This window comes from Archocentrus centrarchus, chromosome 20 (genome assembly GCF_007364275.1).
Source record: "Archocentrus centrarchus isolate MPI-CPG fArcCen1 chromosome 20, fArcCen1, whole genome shotgun sequence".
Lineage (NCBI taxonomy): Eukaryota > Metazoa > Chordata > Actinopteri > Cichliformes > Cichlidae > Archocentrus > Archocentrus centrarchus.
In genome coordinates, this window is record NC_044365.1 from 9299333 (window position 1) to 9322812 (window position 23480).

The 23480-nt window shown below is 39.8% G+C and overlaps 1 protein-coding gene across 6 annotated transcripts in view; it reads left to right on the top strand.

The window, feature by feature from the left end:
• Positions 1-23480, top strand: part of LOC115799372 (Rho guanine nucleotide exchange factor (GEF) 4) — a 186080-nt gene that overhangs the window by 129331 nt on the left and 33269 nt on the right. For 5 of the 6 annotated variants that reach the window (XM_030756499.1, XM_030756495.1, XM_030756494.1 and 2 more), the window contains one exon: positions 7273-7424. In XM_030756499.1, coding sequence (XP_030612359.1) covers positions 7273-7424 — 152 coding nt within the window. Of the gene's footprint in view, positions 1-7272; positions 7425-21610; positions 22655-23480 lie in introns of those variants that run through there. The other variant, XM_030756497.1, reaches the window with a different exon arrangement.

The following is a 23480-nucleotide window of genomic DNA, read 5'->3' on the forward strand; positions in this document are numbered from 1 at the left end:
TGGAAATACATTCATCAAGGAAGTGGAAGTATTGTTCCAAAAAGCCAAATCAAAAATGGAAACCGTACCAGTAAACCACAGAAAAAGATGATGGATTTTATTCAGAAGGTATGTAGGTTAAACTGATTGCCGCTTCTACCATGTGACAGGAATGTTCTTTACGATTCAAAATGAATTGATATAATTCATGAGCAATAATTTTTGAGATATGCTTGACAGATGATAGGTCAAGAAGTCATTTACAACAATATAAATACCAACAATAATTTTTTTGGTCAAATACCAGAAATAACGTTTTGGCACAAGACCGGCTATTCAGATGACAAATCGCTCCACTGCCACTGTGTACAGTGTGGTGGCATGTACATTTTGCGCACATGCAGTGAAGTACACGTTCACATTCAAATTTTAAATCAGTTTATTGCACCCTATAAATTCTAACATATAGGTATATCTGTTTATTAGTGCAACAATACAGTGTTTCAGTATTGGAAAGAATTTATTTGATTCCAAAATTTCCAACATTTTTCAACACCAGGATGTATTTTTAATGCTTCCTATTACATTACTGTAAAATACCAACAAACCAGGTGAAATTAAATGTCAAGAAAAAAGATCAACATTTTCTTTGTACACTTTTGGGGAGGTGGGTCTGCAAAAGAGTACGGTTTGTACGCTTTGGAAAATGTTGATATTACTGTTTTAACATGGGATGGAATATAATAAAAAGTTATTGAAATAAGGCATACAAAAAAATTATAAATATTTTTTCATCTAAACAAAACTAAAGACTTAAATAATAACGAATCACAACAGGTAACAGTAATGGTCATTTTTGGGGTTTTCCAGTGTTCAGAAATTGATTTAGAAGCTCGGTGGCCCAGTGTTTTAAGGTCTTTTGGTGAAGTTCTGTTTGTTGTTATATCTCTGGTTGTGTTTATTAGTTTTTCTAACAGTTTAGCTTCTCAGTTTGTTGTAGTTTTGTATTTAGTTTTTGGTTATAGTTATTATAGTTATTTGTATTTTAATTTGGTTACCCTAGTTCCTGTCCCCCTGGTTCTTGTGTGCCGGTGTCTGCGTTATCCATCCTGTGTCAAGTCTTCGGTGTTTGTGCTTCAGGTGTCTTTCTTGTTTAGTTGCTTCCCCGTGTTATGTCTGCCTATGTGTTGCATTAGTTTTCTGTTTAGCCATATGTTTAGACTCTGTGTGCCAACCAGGGTTATAATAGTTTTGGATTTTACATTATCGTTCAGTTTTAGTTAGTTTTTACTTTTTTTTCTCTAATTCAGTTAGTTTTAATTTTCAGAGTGGTTTCGCTCGTTTTTATTTTTGGTTTAATGCTTAGTTTTAGTTTAGTTTCGTTAGTTTCAGTAGTTTTAGTTTTTCATACTTCATCAGGTGCAATATTCAAGGAATAAGAGTGACTACTGTGTAATAAAAAGTCAACAAAAGATACCGTTTAAAGAAATATACTGAACAACCAACTGTTCACAAGACAGCAGCACTACATGCTAAATGTGTGTAATATTAAGGACATAAATGAACAAAAACAGGGAAAAACAAAGAAAAATATGAACTCCATCCATCCATCCATCCATTTTCTTCCGCTTATCCGGGGCCGGGTCGCGGGGGCAGAAGCCTAAGCAGAGAAGCCCAGGCTTCCCTCTCCCCAGCCACCTCCTCCAGCTCATCCGGAGGGACCCCAAGGCGTTCCCAGGCCAGCCGAGATACATAATCTCTCCAGCGTGTCCTGGGTCTACCACGGGGCCTCTTCCCGGTGGGACATGCCCGGAACACCTCACCCAGGAGGCGGCCAGGAGGCATCCTAATCAGATGCCCGAGCCACCTCAACTGGCTCCTTTGGATGTGGAGGAGCAGCGGCTCTACTCTGAGCCCCTCCTGGATGGCCGCACTCTTCACCTTATCTCTAAGGGAGAGGCCAGCCACCCTTCGAAGGAAACTCATTTCTGCCGCTTGTATTCGCGATCTTATTCTTTCGGTCACTACCCAAAGCTCGTGACCATAGGTGAGGGTAGGAACGTAGATCGACCGGTAAATCGAGAGCTTCGCTTTTACGCTAAGCTCCCTCTTCACCACGACGGACCGGTGCAGCGTCCGCATCACTGCAGAAGCAGCCCCAATCCGCCTGTCGATCTCCCGTTCCCTTCTCCCATCACTCGTGAACAAGACCCCGAGATACTTAAACTCCTCCACTTAAGGCAAGAACTCGTTCCTGAGCCGGAGATGGCACTCCACCCTTTTCCGGCTGAGGACCATGGCCTCAGACTTAGAGGTGCTGATTCTCATGCCAGCCGCTTCACACTCGGTTGCAAACCGTTCCACTGCGAGCTGGAGGCCCCCCCCTGATGAAGCCAACAGAACCGCATCATCTGCAAAAAGCAGAGATGAGACTCTGAGGCCACCAAGGAAGAAGCCTTCCGCCACCTGGCTACGCCTAGAAATTCTGTCCATAAAAATTATGAACAGAATCGGTGACAAAGGGCAGCCCTGACGGAGTCCAACACCCACAGGAAACGAATCCGACTTATTACCGGCTATACGGACCAAGCTCTCACTGTGGTTGTACAAGGACTGAATGGCCCGCAACAATGGGCCAGACACCCCATACTCCCGCAGAACCTCCCAAAGGATACCCCGAGGGACACGGTCGAATGCCTTCTCCAAGTCCACAAAGCACATGTAGACTGGTTGGGCAAACTCCCATGCACACTCGAATATCCTTGAGAGGATAAAGAGCTGGTCCAGCGTTCCACGACCAGGACGAAAACCGCATTGTTCCTCCTGAATCCGAGGTTCAACTAACGGACGCACCCTCCTTTCCAGCACCCTGGCATAGACCTTACCGGGGAGGCTGAGTAGTGTGATCCCCCGAAAGTTGGAGCACACCCTCCGGTCTCCCTTCTTAAAGATGGGGTCCAACACCTTGGTCTGCCAATCCAATGGCACTGCCCCAGATCTCCACGCGATGTTGCAGAGGCATGTCAACCAAGACAGCCCTACAACATCCAGAGCCTTCAGGAACTCAGGGCGAATCTTGTCCACCCCAGGGGCTCTGCCACCAAGGAGTTGTTTAACTACCTCAGTGACCTCACCCCCAGTGATGGTCAAGTCATCCCCCTCATTCCCAGACTATGCTTCCACTACAGAAGGCGTGTCAGTGGGATTCAGGAGGTCCTCGAAGTATTCCTTCCACCGTCCGACTATAGCCTCAGTTGAAGTCAGCAGCACCCCCCCCCACACTATAAACAGTGTGAGTGAAGCACTGCTTTCCCCTCCTGAGTCGCCTGACGGTTTGCCAGAATCGCTTCGATGCCGTCCGAAAGTCTTTTTCCATAGCCTCACCGAACTCCTCCCACACCCGAGTTTTTGCTTCAGCCACTGCCCGAGCTGCATTCCGCTTGGCCTGTCGATACCTGTCAGCTGCCTCCGGAGTCCCACAGGCTAGCCAAGCCCGATAGGACTCTTTCTTCAGCTTGATGGCTCCCTTCACCTCCGGTGACCACCATCTGGTTCGGGGGTTACCACCACGACAGGCACCAACCACCTTGCAGCCACAGCTCTGAGCAGCAGCCTCAACAATGGAGGTGCGGAACATGGTCCATTTGGACTCAATGTCCTCAGCCTCCCTCGGAATGCTGTCGAAGTTCTGCCGGAGGTGGGAGTTGAAGATCCCCCGGACTGGGGCTTCTGCCAGGCGTTCCCAGCGCACCCTCACAATACGTTTAGGTGTGCCAGGTCTGTCCAGCATCTTCCCCCGCCACCTGATCCAACTCACCACCAGGTGGTGATCAGTTGACAGCTCAGCTCCTCTCTTCACCCGAGTGTCCAGAACATACGGCCGCAGATCTGATGATACGATTACAAAATCGATCATCGACCTGCGACCTAGGGTGTCCTGGTGGCATATGCACTTATGGACATCCTTATGTTCGAACACGGTGTTTGTTATGGACAAACTGTGGTTTGCACAGAAGTCCAATAACAAAACACCATTCGGGTTCAGATCGGGCAGGCCGTTCCTCCCAATCACGCCCCTCCAGGTCTCACTGTCATTGCCCACGTGAGCGTTGAAGTCTCCCAGCAAGAATATGAACTCCAAAACTCAATAAATTCTACAATAAACTCCCAATAAAGTTCAGCATCAGTGCAGTAGATAAACAAATCAAACCTCAAATCCAGCTGCTTCCTGATGTTCTCACCACCTGATGCTGCTTCTGTTTTGGAGCTAGCTTGGTTAGATGCTCACTAATTAGACTTGCAGGGTCTTTGCTGCCTCTGTACACAACTTACGGAAGTTGTCGACCTCATGTCCGCATTTATTCTTGTGTAGCTGGATTGTGTGTTACCTTGTGGTCGCGTGCTGGTGTTTTACATGGGACCCTTTTTGGTTCTCGCTCTTTGTGCTCAGTTTTTTGGCTGCAAACATATTTGTCCCTGTTTTTTCACTTTCTTCATTCCCTCACGTCCATTCCGACAGTTTCAACAGTCTCCCTCCAGGAATTTGCTGACATTGAGCCCTTATATTGATGCTTTGATTATTATTCCTGATTATTATTCTCTGACTGATAAAGTAGACGGAAACGCACAAGGACAGAACAGGTTAATTACAACGTTGTGGCTGCGTGGACCCGACAAGTAGTTACATTTCTCCAGAGGTGAACGTCAGATTGGTTCAGAGCGACTCTGCTACTTTCTCGTGCACACGCACGCACACCGCTGCCCGACGGCGCTCCCAGGTTAAACTCGGTGAGCCGCAAAATGATCAATCCACAAGGCTTTTAAATAAAATGACAAACAAGAAAAGGAAGGTCATTTTATCTATAATTTTAGTTAGTTTTAGTTAGGTTTTAAACTCACAATACAGTTTTAGTTAGTTATCGTTTTTTCCTTTTAATTTTAGTTTTTATTTATTTCAGTTAACGACAATGTTTTTTCAATTTCAGTTTTCGTTATTTCATTCGTTTCCGTTAACTATAATAACCCTGGTGCCAACCTCCCTATTTGTCAAGTCTGTGTTGTGTCATGTTTAGTCACTTCTTGTTTTATTTTGGCAGTTTACTTGTCCAGTGTGCTTTGTGTTTCGTTTTGTTTCCTGTGTCTCGTTAAGTGCGTTTTGTTCACCTTTTCTCCCCAGTAGTTCCACATCCCTCATTATCCCTTTGTGTATATATGGTCTGCGTTTTCCCTTGTTGCTTCCTCATCATTGTAGTGTCCTCAATATCATTGTTGCTGCTATCCCTGCAGTGTGCTCATCACTTTAGAGTTTCAAATTAGTTTTGTGTTTTTGTGCAGCTGACTCCCAACCAGCCTTGTTACTTCCTTGTTAAGTAAATAAAGCTGAAGTATAATTCAGCTCTTGCCTCACAGTAATGCACTGGGGTCCTCTCTGCCTTGCCTGCCTCAGCAATATGTGACAAAGTTAACTATTTGTGTATTCTCTTAAAATGAAAACAATTCATGTTGATGTCTTTCACAATGAAAGCTCAAAGCTCTAACTTTGTAAACTGAAAATAATACAATAAAATAAAATGTTACTGTGCAAGCCTGCCAGTCCATTTCATGCTTGTTCTCATTTATGTGTACAGACCCATGCTATTAAAACTCTGTCCAGTTGCAGAGGGGTTGTCAGATGATATCAGAGCCTGTGTCTCCCAGATGAATCATCAGTGTGCACTCAGAGTAATTTTGGTATGTCAGCCATACATGCAAGGTTCACCACTGTTCCAGGTTTTCTCCATTTGTGAATAATAGCTCTCACCATGGTTTGCTGGAGGCCTAAAGCCTTGGATATGGCTTTGTAACCCTTTCCGAACTGATAGATGTCAGTGACTTTGTTTCTCATCTGTTCTTTAATTTTTATTGATCATGACATGACATATTGCTTTTTGAGATCTTTTAGACTACTTCATTTTGTTGGACAGGTTGGCAGTGATCAGGCCTGGGTATGGCTGGTGAAATTGAACTCAGTTTTCCAAAGAATGTGGTTAATCATAGTAAATTTATGATTAATTGTAATTTGTATTTACTCTGGTTTCTTTGTCCAATATTAAAATTGTACTGTAGCACTGTAGCTGTTGGTCTGGTTTTTTGATTTTATTTGATATAGGAGTTTTGATATAGAAGTTTCCAACTGCCATGTATCTTTTTCATTTAGGTCATCTAGCTGCCCTTTTTTTCATTTGTTTAAAATATCACAAATAATTACAGATAACAATCTGTATATGACCTTTTAAAATCAAAAGGTATTCAGTTAGAGTGAAAAAGAATGAAAAAGAGATCTCAGATAGTATTAAACTGTTGTTCCTGACTGGTTTTTGGATAAAAAAAATTTTTTGTTATTACAGTGATCCCTCACCTATCGCAGGGGTTACATTCCATAGACCCCTGCAATAGGTGAAAATCCACGGGTAGCAGCATTATATTTATTATATATATATATATATATATATATATATATATATATATATATATATATATATATATATATATATATATATATATATAAAGGCTTTATAAACCCTTCCCACCTTCCTATAAACCTTTCCCACTCTCTTGAGTGATGAAGATGATGAATTATGTAGCTGTGCAGTACTGATCGCAATGAAGGTGGTGCAGTATCTTCGCCCTATGCTGTATTTCTGCTAAAGGCGTAGGCATAACTTATGTCTTCATCCGACTGATGAACATAGTTATGAGGTGTTATAGAAATACCTATATACTGCAAAATCGTGAAAAATAGTGAAAACTCCACAAAACAGAATGAGAATTTTTTTTTTTTTAAATCTGCGATATAGTGAAGATGCACAAAGTGAACCGCAATATAGTGAGGGACAACTGTACATTCCTGTAATAGCAGCTACATATATGGTTTTTGAATAAAGGTAATAATTATCAGATGATTTTTACTGAATCATAAGTTCATCACATTATCTTTTTATTTTGTTTGTTTTATTCTGTTGTTTTTGTCCCATTTTACTAGGTTACTTAAGCTATGAAATATCTGATGTCTGTCATCTATACAGTTTTTTATATGGTATATATAGTGTATAGAAATCCTGTTGTGATACTGCATTAAGTGGACTCAATTGTACATTACATATGAAATGGGATGTGGATAGGTTCTTATATAGCACTTTTCTTTCTCCACTTCTGAGCACTCAAAGTCCTATTAGACAAAGATAACCTTGTGTTGCTAAATGCTGATCTTTAATCAAACTGTCTGTTGTCTTTTCCTTTCTCTTCCTAACTCAGCGGTAGTTGCTCCTGATGGGACATCAGATAAGACAGGACTTCGGGATGACCTGAGCAGTGAAGAGGATCTTCTCTATGATGAATTTCGAGGTTCTGGACATTGTTATGGACACCCAGGAGGAGGCGGAGGAGAACAGCTAGCCATCAACGAGGTAGACAATAGGGAGGTGTAATCTCTAGCACCAAGCTGTGACCACCAAGTTTTATTGAGGTCAAGGCAGAAGCACTAACTACCTGTCAATCAACTGAGCTGATAGATAGATGTCTTGGACCAAATGTAAATAGTAAATGGGCTGGCACTTATTTAGCATTTTTCTATTCTGAGCATTCAAAGCGCATTTTATTTCAAGCCTCATTCACCCAATCGTTTTAAAGTGGATGAAATAGCTTTAAGATAAAATAATTTACAGTCAATTAGTTGTTCCTTGTTAATATTAAGGGTTTGCTAGAGTAATTTAGCATCCATTAACATGTCTAAAATTAAAAAAAAAAAAGGTCCATTGGATTGAATGGAGATGATGCAAACATAAGTTCTGTTGTTTATGTGTTATTTTTTTTGTCATGGATACCTGCTGCGCCCTGCTCTGGATTTTGCTGATGCACAGGTTTAATAAAATGTGGTTACAAAGTGGATCCATGCACTCTTACAATATCACAGTGGCATTTTGCATACTCACATACAGCGTATGTGAGTATGCAAAACATCACTGTGTTATTGTAGGTACAGCGTACATACAGCATATGTGAGTACCTGAAAAACCAGCTTATCCCCCCAGGTTTCATGTAGTCACAGCTTATCAGTCTTGGTTACATCATTATACAAAACAAAAATGTGCAAGACAGAGAGAAAGGATTCCACAACTGCTTCTCCCTCGAAGTGTTCGTTTATCATGTTTAGTCTCATTGACCACTCCACTCAGGATTCCTTGCTCCTGTTGTTGATACAATGGCGGCATAGCAGGAACATTATGACCTAAAACATTATGTACTTGTGTATCAGTTATGCTTTTCCAGTCTAAGAGAAATTTCTCAGGGAAATGGTAAAGGCAAACATATACCATGAACTTCATGAAAACTCATTTCCTTCAGTCCCCCTTTTGACCTCAGACCTTTCTGAGGTCAACTTCACCAGCCTGACCTAGTGTGGTCAGCCAGGACTATATTGATGTTAAGAGCCAGAAGAGGATTCTTGTGAAAAACTAATCTTATACTACTGTGATTGGGAATTTAGCAAAAAATTAAGACAGGGTTTAAAGATGTCATATTTATAATGGATGTACCTACTTTCTATACTTTCTTAAGGCCTGAGAAACAAAAAGAAAACAAGCATTAGTCTTTGGTATGTCAATGTTATTTAGTGAAGTGAATTAACATTTAAATTTAATCAGTCTGCATATAAATTGGCCCACATGACAAACAGTAACACGAAACAGTCATTATCTAATAATTTTCCTCAAATTCATTAAAAAAAAAAAAAAAAAAATGTATTGCATCCCTTCAGGGTCAAATCCAGTTCCATGATGAGAATCTTACTGCAAACATAAAAGAAATGATCACTGATGAGTGCACAGGTAATAGTTATATATGCAGCCTTCTTTCAGCCTTCAGCATAGCCTGCTCATATTCACCAAAGCCATGGATGTTCAAACCACAGTAGTCAGCACTCGTCCCTGGAGATGCATTCCTGCACCTCTTTAGACACAGCTGTTCACATCTGGCCGTCATCCTGGATAGTTTCCTGTGAAACGCACATAATGTCTCAGGTATGATCTCCGGTACCTGTGGAAAAAATCCAGTGAGAAAAAAAGTTCCAATTTTTCCCTGTCAATTAAACAAAATATCATGCACTGCAGGTCTTGTGGGTCAGTAATTAAATTTGCACAAACTAAGACAAGACATCAAAATGCCCATAAATATTCTAAATATCTATTTATTCAACAGCTTTTAGTCATAAATCTTTTCTGTTGTTTATCAGCCTGAGAAAATGATCTTACCATTTTAATATACCACTAATTTACTAAGTGGATTCAATCCACCAAACGTGAACCTGACTTAATGCACCTAGAGTTAAGTGTCAGATTAAGCAAAAAACTAATATGAGCTTTTATCTGTCTCTGTGTGTATGTAAGCTGCTTCTTCATTGCAAGTGTTTGTGTTTTTTTTTTGTTTTTTTTTTAACAAGGTCAGTGTCAGCTGTCTCATTTTTCATCCAATGTTTGCATTTTGGTCTCAAACTCATCAGAAAATTTTAAATACAAATTAATGTCCTTAAATTAAAATGTGACACACCTTCTATGTAAGCTAAAGTGGAACAAAAACAATACAAGAACACAAAAAACAAAATATGGGATGGTTCTTAAAATAGCTAAAAATAATCATTTTAAAGTTCTCTAATTTTAAATCGCTCTTGGATAAGTTTGTCTGTACCTGTAAAATTACTGTTCAAATCTGACTCCATTACACGTGAACATCTGGGAAAATAAAATATCTTAGAGAGATTGAGAATCAAAATCATTTCAAAAAATTATACTGGACTCAAAATTATATTTATTCTGTAAGGGTCTGTAACCAAAAAAAGCATAATTATGGCAGACAAAATATGGCTTCATAAACCTCAGGTTACTAAATTGTGGAGGGGAAAAATGCATAAACTTGACCTAAAATAACATCAGCAGTTGTTACTAGTTTGGTAGTGAAATCAGAGTGGCTTTAACTTTTTTTTTTTCACTGTGTAGTTCTATATTTTTAAATCTAAACCCCCTGTAGTGGGGTTTCACCACAAAATAAACAAAAATAAAAATAAAAATGTTATGGACAAAGTCTTTAGTCAAAACGTAGATACTTCTAGGGTCAGAGGTCATACTCACAACACCATCGTTTGTTGACCTTGCATGCAGCTCACTGCAGACTTGTCATCTTTGGTCATCTAAACTGAAATCAGGGCGTGTCCCCCTGAGGCCTCATTGGAATTTATAAGAGAAAACAATTGTTAGTGTTGGAGGAAGCATTAAACAAATTATACTCTTGAAACCACAAAATTCTGGCCCCTGTAGGGGTGGCCTTACAATAGTAGTTATGAGTCATACTACTGAATATAGCATAACTGAAATTAAAACATTGAAATCAATTGCTTTCTGCCTGGGAGTTCTTTGACCTTTGACCATGTGACTGGTCGCACCTGTTGTTATCGACCCCCACGTCGGAGAGGTCTCCTGTTGATGACCCTCTCCCTGGGCTCAGACTTGTACACAAAGATCATAGGTCAAGAACTCTCAGGTCACCTGTTTGTGAGATGGTTGGCCTCCTCCCTGTTATGCACCAGGAGCCTTTTTTTATGAGTCTGTGGAGCTGTCAGTCTGTTCAGGAGGTCTTGGCATGAGCTTGAACACCTTGTAGCGCACCAGAGTTTCTTTGTTGGTAGCTGATCAGTCCAGTCTCTGCAGCTCCAGTGATGTTCAGGCTCCTGTTAGAATAAAACTGAGAGATTTTCATTAGTTAAATCTTTAATCTTCTGCTGGTCTATCTCCCTCCTTTAGAGACATAAACTCTGTGTCTCATTAATATACCTTAATTTAGCTTATTTATGTAAAGGGCATACTGATTTTTATATTATTAGCTTCTGGGATTTTTCCTTTAATGCTTGATTCAATATCAAATTGTTTAGACATTCAAAATTCAACTGTTCTCTGTTTTTCTCTTATAATCTTAGCTTTAAACAAATCTACCAAATGAAGAAATTTAAATGCACAAAAGTGTAAATCTGTAACTTGTATTTTATCCTACATGGGCAAATAAATAGTTTTTTTTTAGTTCTGTATGTTTTGCTTTGTAACAGAGCGGCAGCTCAAGGTTTGGCATTTTGTTTGGGGTCTCAGATTCGGCTGTTTCACAAAGTATTTACATGCACTGTTTTTTTTTTCTAACATTTCTTTTGAGGTTTTACTAAAACTGAGTTTCTCAAGTAGACTTTTCTTGAAATTTAGCAATAACCTTCTGGAAAAAATGACGTCTAATAATTTGCAAAAAATACTTCAACCTGGGATTTTCAAGACATTAGTCTATTATAGTGGCTTTGTTTACTTATTTATTATTTTCAAATCAGTGAACTCCTGAGTTTTTTATTTATTTATTTTTTGATTTTTCAGTTTTTTGTCTTTTTATCCATCTATGATTGGCTTATCTGTCACATGTATCGGAAGCGAAACCTTCCAAGAATTTTTGACCAGCATACCCTTATCTTCAACCATATCTATCCAAATTAAAGAAAAAAAAAACTTACAGGGCTATAACTCTCATCCACACACACACATCCTTGAAATAGAGATACACACACACACACACACACACACACACACACACACACACACACACACACACACACACACACACACACATGCTAAAACTTGGGCACCATTCTCTTTTCCTTTTTTCCTCTTTCCCACACATACTGACACACACACACACTCCAGCACACACACAGCAGTTGTTTTCTTACACATTCACGGACTCAGATACACACAAACTCCAAATCAAAGAGCACGCACACACACATACACAGCAAGCTTTTTCTTTTCTCTCTCTCTCTCTGAAACACGCATAAAAACACAGACAGCAGGTTTGAGTTTCTCGCAACACAGAACGACAAACATTTATCAATTTCTCTGTAGAGATGATTATTATAAACCGTTTTTTTTTTCCTGTGTGATCAGATTTTGGGATTTCTTGGCAAATCTCTTACTTTCTGTTAAGTTGAACACCTATTTTTAACCTAATTTTCAAGGGAGACATATCTCCTTTAAATTTAGCTTTCAGCTTAATATCTGTGCTTGAAAGTTTACACTAAAATAATTTTACATCACCGGTTATTTTGAAGTTTCACCCTCTTTTTAATCGGAGCCCCTTTTCTACACCCATTGTCATCAGTCATTTTGTCAGTCCTTTAGTCAGTGCAAACTGCAACAACAAAAACAATGTTAACAAGGTACCAGCATTTATATTTTCTCTTTTTTAAAGGAATTTTATGTTTTATTACAAAAAATCTTTATCTCTTTATTTCTTCATTTCTCTTTATTCTTCTTTATTCTCTTTATTCTTTATCTCTATCTTTTGAGGCTTTTAAAGGGTTTTAGTTGCTTTCATGGATTTCTGAGATTAAGGTTCGTGAAAAGAACCGTGAAGACCACAAGTGTTTACTCTATCAATTTTTCTACCGGGAGCCGTAAACAGACACGTCACTGTTCACGCTGCTCAACTTTCCAAAGGACATGAGTAAAAGACAAATGTTCTGCTTTAGATTTCAGAAAAACCAAAGGCCCTCTAAACCTAAAACCCCCCTGAGAAGGGCACTAATTCAGACCACTGATCAGAGGGTCCTTGGGCTTATTATCGTCACTACTTGTTTTGCCTATATTTTTCTTTACTCTTTTAAACTCTCTTTTTTCTTTTTAAACTCTTTTTTCTCTTAAACTCTTTCTTTTCTCTTTTTTTTTCATAAACTTTTTCAACTGTGTGAAATTACACCTTCCTCCCATCATACCACCAGTGACCATTTTAATGTGATACAATTCAATATGCAGATATTTAGAAAAGGTCTCTACCAACATTTACGTGGACGTCCTGGTCATTGATAGTGTCTGGAAGTCAGTACTGTCACGCGGAACATCGAAGCGGCGATTATTGGTGGCCAAATTCACTCCTTATTCCCAAGAAACTCAAAAAACACAAATAAAATCATCTGAAAATGAAAAACATTTCTGTTCAATCACGTCGGGGTTCACCATCTGAAGAAACCCAAAAAACCAGCTTATCCCCCCAGGTTTCGGCATGTTTGTTTATCGAACAGGAATGAGACAATACAATGGAATAAGGAGTCCAATTATTAAATTTAATAAACCCATTTCAAACAGTTTTACATCTTAATCTGGATCAGGACTGCATGCCATGCGTGTGACATGAAGTGCTGGTAGATTTTAATTCAGCTTACAGTTTCATATAGTCACAGCTTATCAGTTTTGGTTACATCATTATACAAAACAATTCAATTCAATTCAATTTTATTTATATAGCGCCAAATCACAACAAACAGTCGCCTCAAGGCTCTTTGTATTGTGGGTAAAGACCCTACAATAATACAGAGAACACCCAACAGTCAAAACGACCCCCTGTGAGCAAGTATTTGGCGACAGTGGGAAGGAAAAACTCCCTTTTAACAGGAAGAAACCTCCAGCAGAACCAGGCTCAGGGAGGGGCAGTCATCTGGGCTGGGCTGAGGGGAGAGAAAAGACAAGCTGTGGAAGAGAGCCAGAGATTAATAACAATTAATGATTAAATGCAGAGTGGAGTATAAACTAAGTAAATAAGGTGAATGAAAAGAAACAGTGCATTATGGGAACCCCCCCAGCAGCCTAGGCCTATAGCAGCATAACTAAGGGATGGTTCAGGGTCACCTGATCCAGCCCTAACTATAAACTTTATCATAAAGGAAAGTTTTACGCCTAATCCTAAAAATAGAGAGGGTGTCTGTCTCCTGAATCCAAGCTGGAAGCTGGTTCCACAGAAGAGGCGCCTGAAAGCTGAAGGCTCTGCCTCCCATTTTACTCTTAAGTATCCTAGGAACCACAAGTAAGCCAGCAGTCTGAGAGCGAAGTGCTCTGTTGGGGTGATATGGTACTATGAGGTCTTTGAGATAAGCAAAAAACAAACAAACAAAAAACAAAAACAAAAATGTGCAAGACAGAGAGAAAGGATTCCACAGCTGCTTCTCCCTCGAAGTGTTCGTTTATCATGTTTAGTCTTGTTGACCACTCCACTCAGGAGTGCTTGCTCCTGTTGTTGATACAATGGCGGCATAGCAGGAACATTATGTCCTAAAACATCATGTACTTGTGTATTTTTATCAGTTATGAAATTTCTCAGGGAAATGGTAAAGGCAAACATATACCATGAACTTCATGAAAACTCATTTCCTTCAGTACACATATTGTTAGAGCATGGACATCATTTTAAAGGGGGTTACCTTCAGATAACACAATGAGCAGAAAATGGTTATGCCAAAGTCACTTTTGGCTACAAAAAAAATCAAACAAACAAAAATAAAAAAATCAATGTTGATAGTAATCAGTTCCTCAAATAAAGTATGACATAGAATAGAACTTTATTGTCATTATACATCATTATACATACAACGGAATTTGTTCAGAACAACCATTCAAGAGTAGGACAGACAAGACTAACATAGGAAGATGGGTGTCTGCAGCTGCAGCCACTATGGGCGCCGCCAGCACAAATCAGTCCCCAGAAAAAGGAAAACAAACACACATCATGGGGTAGTTAGGTTAAAAGTCACCTGGTACCAGGGTCCAAAAAAAACCACCTTAGCAAAGCATATTTGCACATTTAAAGCCAGGATAGCAATATGGTGGGTTAGGGAGGGCGGGAGGGGACGCAGATGGAGACAAAAGGGTGGGGGCATTGTGGAGCCCAATGCCAGCTCCTAGCCAAAACAGTTTGCTGATAGTGATGGAAGTTCATCAGTGGCCGTGGTACACAGAGAAGGCAGGGGGGAAGAGCGTCCATCACACAATGTCCTGGAGAGATATGATTACCAGCCCAAGGCTGGCTAGGGAGCCAAATTCCTGATAATGCAGATGTTGTTTTGGAACAGGCTGCTTGTTTTTTTTCCAACAGCCTTCAGTTTCACTGAGGAACCCATTCAGTAAATCCAGTATTCCAAGTACTTAAAGTAGTACTTGGAATATTCCAAGTACTTAAAGTAGAGCTATCATCCATTCCTTTCCAGTCCCTGCAGTGTACACCTTGTTTATTGGTTAATGGTGACACACTGTTAGCCAATTAAAACAGATATCCATATCACATCTTAATTCTTCTTCCATGGTATCTGACAGAGCAGATAGTCAGAACTTTGCTGCCATCCTGTGGGTCACTGATGCATGTTCTCCAGGCATTCAAGTTGAAATGTCAGTCTGTCATGGAGACTCAGAGTTTTAGTGAAATGTGAGATGGCAAAAATAATGTGGTAACTTTGTGTGCAAGTCATTGTGTATATGCTATGTTTCAGTGACAACTCACCTGTATATTAAGGTCAGATTTGTGGAGAGGTGGAAGCAAGGAATCCAACTGACTTCACAAGGCCAGTTACTCCAAGCTAATTCACTAAAACACATGTAGGACAATCATCAAAGCTTCCATTTGGTGTATTTGCCACCAAATGGAAGAGTTGGAGTACCTTGTGGTCTTGTTAATAATTGAAGAGAGTTGGAGATCAACAGGTTGATGCAGTGTTAGCAGTTATGCAGATGCTGTACTTTTGTGTTGTGGTTAAAAAAAATTAATAAATAAAATAAAAAAAATAAAATAAAACTGAATGAGAATGCTTAACTGTTGACTGAATGCTTAATCTACGTTCCTAGTTTGGACACAGTCAGTGTGTCCAAACTTTTGACTGGTACGGTATATATACATTAACATGACATAACATTTCAAGTTATTTGCAGCATCTACTTATTGTTATGTACTCGGCATTTCATTCACTTGTTTAAAATGTGCTCAGCATAACTTAAACAAAACCACTGTTGTTTATGACACCCAGGGCCTTTACATGTTACAGTTGTTACTTATAGTTTTGTGCCATTACATGATATCATTGCCTAAAAGAATGGAGAAAGATAGCTTAGGGTTAGTTTTGATCTGAAGATAAGTACATGACTTAAATGCCCTGTTGACGTTGACCCTAGTTTTCCCTGTACTGGTTTTTCCATCCCAAAGATTGGAGACTGACACAAATGTAGCCACGTGGAAAATGGGGGTGGGGTGTGATTTCTGGTTTCTGGTTCAGTTTCGAACCTTGCTCAGTATCTCACTATGGGAAGCACCCTCTGGTGTGACCAATTATGGAAGCTCAACTATCACCATGTCTGTCCTAGACAGGCCAATCACTTCAAGGACACGGGGTTCCCTAACCCCCTTATAACAGTCCCTGGCCCCACACCAGGCATTTTCACATTCTTCCTCTTGAAGATCATCGCAAGCTCCTCAGTGGACCAGGACTATCCACTTAACTGTTCGTTAAACCTCTGGTGGTGGAACTGTCGGTGCTGTTTCATCTTCACCCAAAGCAACGTTCCACACTCACGTTACCTTCCCAGGTAAAATGGAGTATTTCACAGCCGTCAATGGTGTACCAGTGGCTTAGTCTAAAAAAAATCTGAACATCGTCACCCTTTTCTCAGCCTACCAGGCTGAGCTGTTTCATCCATCCATGGGTGTTGACAACTGTTGTCAGGGGTTACAGACTGCAGTTTGCAACGATACCACCCAGTTTCAATGGCGTAGTGTTTTAGGTGGGTTAAACCTCAAGGGCTTTGAAGAGCAAAATTGTACCGGAAGGGGAAATGTATCAAGGCTTTTATTCCAGATATTTCCTCATTCCAAAAAAGAGGGAATTGTCACGTCCCATACTGGATTTACGTACCCTCAATTCTCACCTCAGAAAATACAAATTCAGAATGTTAACACAAAACGTGTTGTTCCGATCTATTCGAAAGAGCCACTGGTTCACATTGACAGACGGATGCTTACCCAGCACACAGGAAATTCCTCAGGTATGCCTTTCAGGGTGGAGCCTACGAGTACTAAACCCTCCCATTTGGGATGGCACTCGCACCGAGGGTTTTCACCAAGTGTGTCAAAGCGGCTCTTAACCCCTCTCAGAGTGTTCGCATATTTACATGATTTTGTAATATGCGGTTTCACCAAGGAGGAAGCAGAGAAAAAAACACCTCGTCACATTTCATATAAGGTTGAATCATCTTCTTAGAAACAGGTGTTTTTGACAAAAAAATGTTCAATAAAAAATCTTGCTTTCATGATGAAAACATACTTCATCATCTTCATCCAAGGAGAAGCCACACCCCCAATTCAGTAGTTGTCTGTCTCCTGTCTATTGCAATATGTCCTGTTTTTGTACAGTATGTTTTGTTTTTATCACAATCTTTAATTAAGCAGAGCCATATTTTTGCTCCTGTCATGCCTGTTGGAAGCCATGCTGAATCAATTTTGATAAATGAGCACATTTTGTTTCTACCAGTGAATGATAATGCAATATCATTAGCTAGAAGATGATTCAACATTTATAAAATGCGAGTGATGCAATTCTGTTTCTATAACAATGTCTGGAAATAATGTATGGATGAGGATCTTTGAATTATTCTGGATGAAGAGAGGGATAATAGAGGGTGCTTTAGGTAAAAAACACCTATATTTCAAATGATTATAAAAGAAAGAGACGAGAAAACAAGTAGAACTTTTGAGGAAATGTAGTTAAGATATGTAAAATTATGTTGACCAAGTGCCATTACCTTGGGCAATTGCCCAGGAACCCTTTTCTGAGTCCCTTAATTCCAATTTTATGCTTTCTACAGAGCTAATCTTTCCCAAACACACACACCTGTCCTGAAATAATAGGAATATGGCCTTAGGTGGTCTCTGAGAGTGATCCTGGCATCATGGGAGGACTTTGAAATCTGAACTTTGTATTTTCGCCTATAAAAATATTTGTTTTTAAGGGGTTAATAACTTCAGAAAGAGAGAAGATACAACATTTATGATGCCAGATTCTGAAAGTCTGGGCCAAAATTACCCAGGACACCAATTTTCAGGCTAAGCATATTATACATGTGGGAGATATTGCCTGTTGAAATATTGGAAAATTGAAAATCATGATTCACAAGGTCAAATATAGGGCATGACACCCAATGTTTGGAGGGCCATATCTCAGAAACCCTTTGGCTAACGCTTTCTTTTACAGCCTGCCTTTAGGCTGTAACTACGTGTAATTAACATAGATTTATCCTGTAAGTAAATTTAAGTTATGTGTAATTAGGCTGTACTATTTTTAATAAGGCCGTACTATTAAAAATACAGTAGTACAGCCTAATTACACATACGTTAAATTTAGTTACAGGGTAAACCCCTGTAAATTACGCGTAGTTATGGCCTTAGTCAAAATAGTACAGCCTTATTCAAAGTAGTGTGACCTTAGTCACAGTAATTACGGCCTTAATCAAAATAGTACACCCTAATTCAAAATAGTACAGCATTAGTCAAAATAATTATGGCCTTATTAAAAATAGTACAGCCTAATTACTCATAACTTAAATTTACTTTCAGGGTAAATTCCTGTAAATTACACGTAGTTTGTCATTTTATTTAAATGCCTTGTGGATTGATCATTTTGAGCACAAAGAGCGATGACCAAAGAAAGTCCCGACAGATAAAACACCAGCACAAGACCAAGGTAATGATCACACACAATCAAGCAGAAATGCGACATGAGGTCGGCCACATATCGAGCATCTAACCAAGCTAGCTCCAAAACAGAAGCTGTTGTTAATCTGCTGCACTGACGCTGAACTTTATTGGGAGTTTATTGTAGAATTTATTGAGTTTGGGAGTTCATGTTTTTCTTTGTTTCTCCCTGTTGATGTTCATGTGTGTCCTTAAACGGGATCTTTGGTTGAGTTTTTATTACACAAGAGTCACTCTTGTGCCTTGAATCTTGCACCTGACAAAGTATGAAAAACTAAAACTAATACTGAAACTAACGAAACTAAACTAAAACTAAGCAATAAACCAAAAATAAAAACTAATAAAAATGAGCAAAACCACTCTGAAAACTAATTAAAACTAACTAAAACTAAAGGATAATGTAAAATTCAAAACTATTATAACCCTGCTAATTACACATAACTTAAATTTACTTACAGGGTAAATCCCTGTAAATTACACATAGTTACGGCCTGAGTCAAAAATAGTACGGCATTAGTACCAGTTTAGTGTTAGACAATATTTCAATGGACTGGCCTTTAAAGTGTGGCATATAAATACATCAAAATAAATGATATGACCATAATCAAAAGTGTGATATTTTCTAAGTATAATTATAAATGTGAATCTACTGTATATTCCTATGCAACTCAATCAGCAGTGTCTTTGTAACATCGTGATACAACATGAATAACATCCTTGATACAATATCCCTGAATCAGTGATCCCTGAGCTTCTTACTCTGCAACTCATTTTTGCTGGCTTGTGGGTTGGCTGAGTTCGGCCTCACTAAGAATCGGCCGGCACACACCAATAAAACCTTTGATTTCACATGGAGAGTGGCTGCAGAGCCGCTGTCGAGTACCGGAGAGTGTCAGCTTGACTTTGCTGGGTCTACGTCACTGCTGTCCCTGGTGTTGCTAAATATAAATGGTTAATGGACTAGTTCTTATATGGTGCTTTTCTACTCCTGTTGAGCACTCAAATACTTAAACGAGCATTGTGTAGGTCAACCAACCTATTTTGTTAGACAGGCACAGGAACCAGTGAAGCTTGGGGTTTAATTTTAGTGGTGATGTATCACTGAGACAAGCTTCTTGACATGTCAAGAGGGAGTCATGGACGGATATAACTGAGAGAAGCTGCCCATTTTTCAAAGTAAAACATCGTTCAAACTCAGATAATAAGTAAAACTGAAATAATGTAAGTTATTTATTCATTAAGTGTGGAACGGTACCAAATGAACCATGCACCGGGGGTTGGGGACCTGTGTCATAAACAATACCTGTGTATTTGTGGTTCTGTGCAAAAGTTTCAGAAGTGGCAAATAAAATGTTTTTGTTATGTTTTTATATAAAAATATCTATTACGTGAGTTCACTGATAAATGTTTACCTGGTTTATTCTGGGGAGGGGCTTAAACTTTATAAACCTGGGTTGAATTTCCTTAGTGAGAGTTCAGAGTGTTACTGCAAGACTAAAGTGCTGGCTAGTAGCCATGGGCCAAGCCTTTGTTTTTTTTTAGTGATGGGCAAATGAAACTTGTGAAGTACTGAACCACTTAAGCCAAATGTTTCGAAAATGGGTTAATTACTTGAAGCTTCAGTTACAGTGGCCTCTCCTGGAGAAGCAAGACTTTGTAATTATGCACATGAACACACACACACACACACACACACACACACACACACACACACACAATGATCTACCTTTTGTTCTGAAGCATGTTTGCATTCTTTGAGGTGCACACATTGTAACCGAGTATCATGATATCATTTTCTGCTTACAAATAAAGATTGATGAACGTGTGTATTGTGTTACTGAGGAGAGAGTACTCGAAAAACATGGCATTCATTGGGTGTGCTTGTGCAATCATGGCAGGCGGTGATTGTGTGGGATGGAGAACACTCAAAGATTTTTATTGTGGTACATTCTTTTTTTCAGATGTTTTTGGATTGAGCCGGGTTCTTATTTTTTGCCTGCAACAAGATGAGATGGTGTCAGTGAATCACCCGACTGGACCAGAACCAATCAGGTGATTCCTTTGGGGAATGAAGCAGTTGCTAGTTCGTATGTCATATATCACGTGATTTAATTTTTTATTTTTTTGCCCAAAAGATAGCTTTGAAGCAGTGGTTCTTTGGAATTGTAAGCTCAGAGTTTAAAGCACTATCGAAACTGCAATGTTGCACTTCCATCACAAATTTTTGTTTCAGTTGATTTCTGAGTTTCCTTAAGTTCTTTTGAACAGTTTTATGTTTGGTTTTGTATAATTTGTCTTCTTTTGTTGTCCATGCCACCAGCCTAAGCTGCCTTGTCATTAGTATTTATAAATAAATTGCACATGGGGTGAGGAGAATTCTTGCCTCCAAGTACTTCCTCATTCGCATCTGTAGCCCTCTCAGAGTACAGGAGAGATTGTGAATAACAGAGAGAGGAAAAGAGGGAGGTGCGTGGAAATGAGAAAAAGATGTGTAGAGTAGATAGACATTATTTATGTATGACTGGAACAGGAGTGCTTGAGGTGTGGTCCCAATCCTGAACTTCAGACAATTTATCTCCAGTATAAGATCAAAAATGTATTTTCTTTTGGTTAAAATGACCCCTGAATCTTGTTTTCATCGTTGTAATTCTGTTCGTCTGCTAAACTAAGATCGAATTTCAAGTCATTCTGAATGTAAATTATTACATGATTCAACATCATACTGCTGCACATGTGCACTCACACACGTATAATTTCTCTTGAGAACAGTCTTTTATACTGCATGGCCCGCACCATACCCCCTCCTCTGTCCCTGTCTTCCAAATAACCTGCCCCTCCTCCCCTCTCTTTCCTGCCTTCCAGTGGGTTGCTATGGCCTTGCCTCAGCTACACTGGTATCCAGGATATGCTGACACATTCTGCATTCTGATTGGCTGCCAGCTATACAAGGGTGGGCACACTAAAAAAGGAAGAGAAGGAAGGGGAGAAAAAAGGAAACAAGGGTGATCCTGGTAGTTAGATAGATGGCTGAGGTAGCACAGCTCCAGGCAGAACACTGAGCACCATTTTAAAGGAGCTCTTAAAGGAGAGAAAGGGTGAGCAGAGATGGAGAGATAAAACAGGCCAGAGACAACATTGCCATTTGGTTTAAGAGGTAGAAAAACTGAATGTATGTAGACTAGGAAAGAACACTCTGGAAAACAAGCGGACAGACGGATAAGAGGAAAAAAAGGAGGAGGCATAATCATGTACTGTGGAGGTGCAGCATCCCAACATCTGTCTTTCATCTTGACATCCTGACCGAGAGAGAGAAGACCCAAAAGAAGATGAAGAAAGACTGACTTGGTGGCAAATACCAAGAAGAAAGAGAGGGGAGCTTCTTCCTGAAAGACGAGAAAGGGAGTACAGGAGGAGGGGTGGAGATACTCAGCACGTAATACACAAATCTATATCTTCCCAAAGCTTCACACACACACTGACACAGTTAGGCACCCAGCCTCCACAGGCAGGCCGGGGCAACGCTGGGCATCGGCAAAGTGGCAGGAGAAACAGAGACGGACACCATCGGAGCTGAGTGGAGGAAGAAAGCAGCTCGAGAGGACAGCGACGGAGAAAGGCGAGAAGGAGGACGAAGTGACGCGGTGTGGTGTGGAGGCTCAGCATTGAAGGAGAGAAAACGGGGGAGGGGAGGTGGTGCTGAGGAGGAAGAGGAGGAGGCTAGGGGACTGATGGCTCGTGGCAGTGGCTCAGGGAGGTGGAGCAGGCAGAGGATGGGATTCTTTAACACCCTGCTGCGCTGTAACCTTCCCCCAGAGACCCAGAAGGTTGTGGTGTTCCTCATCATGATGCTGCTCATAATCATCAATGTAGTGCTCATGTTCCTCCTGGCCTTCCAGTAGAGTACACACATGGACCAGTACTCTGTCATACACACAAACGGAGACACGTGCTTCTAGATGGACCAAGAGACCAGGTGAACTGAAAAACAGAAGAACAGAGGAGGACTGCTCTGTTGTGCGGACTGATGGGTGTCCAGCATGGCAGCAGGAGAATTCAGGTACAACTGGAAGGAGAGGAAAGAGAATGTTCATTTGTGTGATGAGACCATGTACACAAGTGGATTTTGATATACATATACAAAGCCTTATTGACTGGATTTATATAAACAATAGGAAAACAGGGTTTCTCTCATGGCTACAGTAATGACTTATCGGTGCAAATAATTTTGGTCTGGTTTATTCAGGCTTCAAGGTATCCTGACTCCAATCTCCACCAAAATTTAAAAACAACAAAAAGATTTTGAGTGTTTTGCTGGAAGGGTGAAACTGGTGTTATTCTGTTTTACTAATTTTTAACAAAATTAGTTCATCTCTCAAAACTTTCTGATCTACCTCCTCTCCATGTGGCTCTCAGCTCCCAATCCGCTGCTTCCTACTGACATGAATCTTTAAAACCTTCTTTTTAAAATTCCAAAAATGATGGTCAGCATAATTTTTATGTAACTTCACTTGAACGAGTTTCTCAGACTTTCTCTTTTTCTCATACACATGCACGTAGTAGGTACTTGTTAGTAGGATGGGTTTGTTTTTGGGTAGGCAGGATCTGGTTTGTAAAAAAGAGCATCTTGACAGGCTTACAGTTTAATGTAAATAATATCAAAAGCTCAGTGTTGTGGGTTACTGTGTGTCACATAACACTGATTATTTCTTGGAATAAAGTTGTTTGAAAAAAACATAATTCTTTTGGGTTTGGATGAACCAACCATTGATGAGCTGGGTGCTCTGACTATACTGTTCATTTCATTTATTACTTCAGCAAACATTTAGTGATGAATTAATGATTTTGGTAAGGAGTTTAACATCTTATATACTTACTCAAGCAAA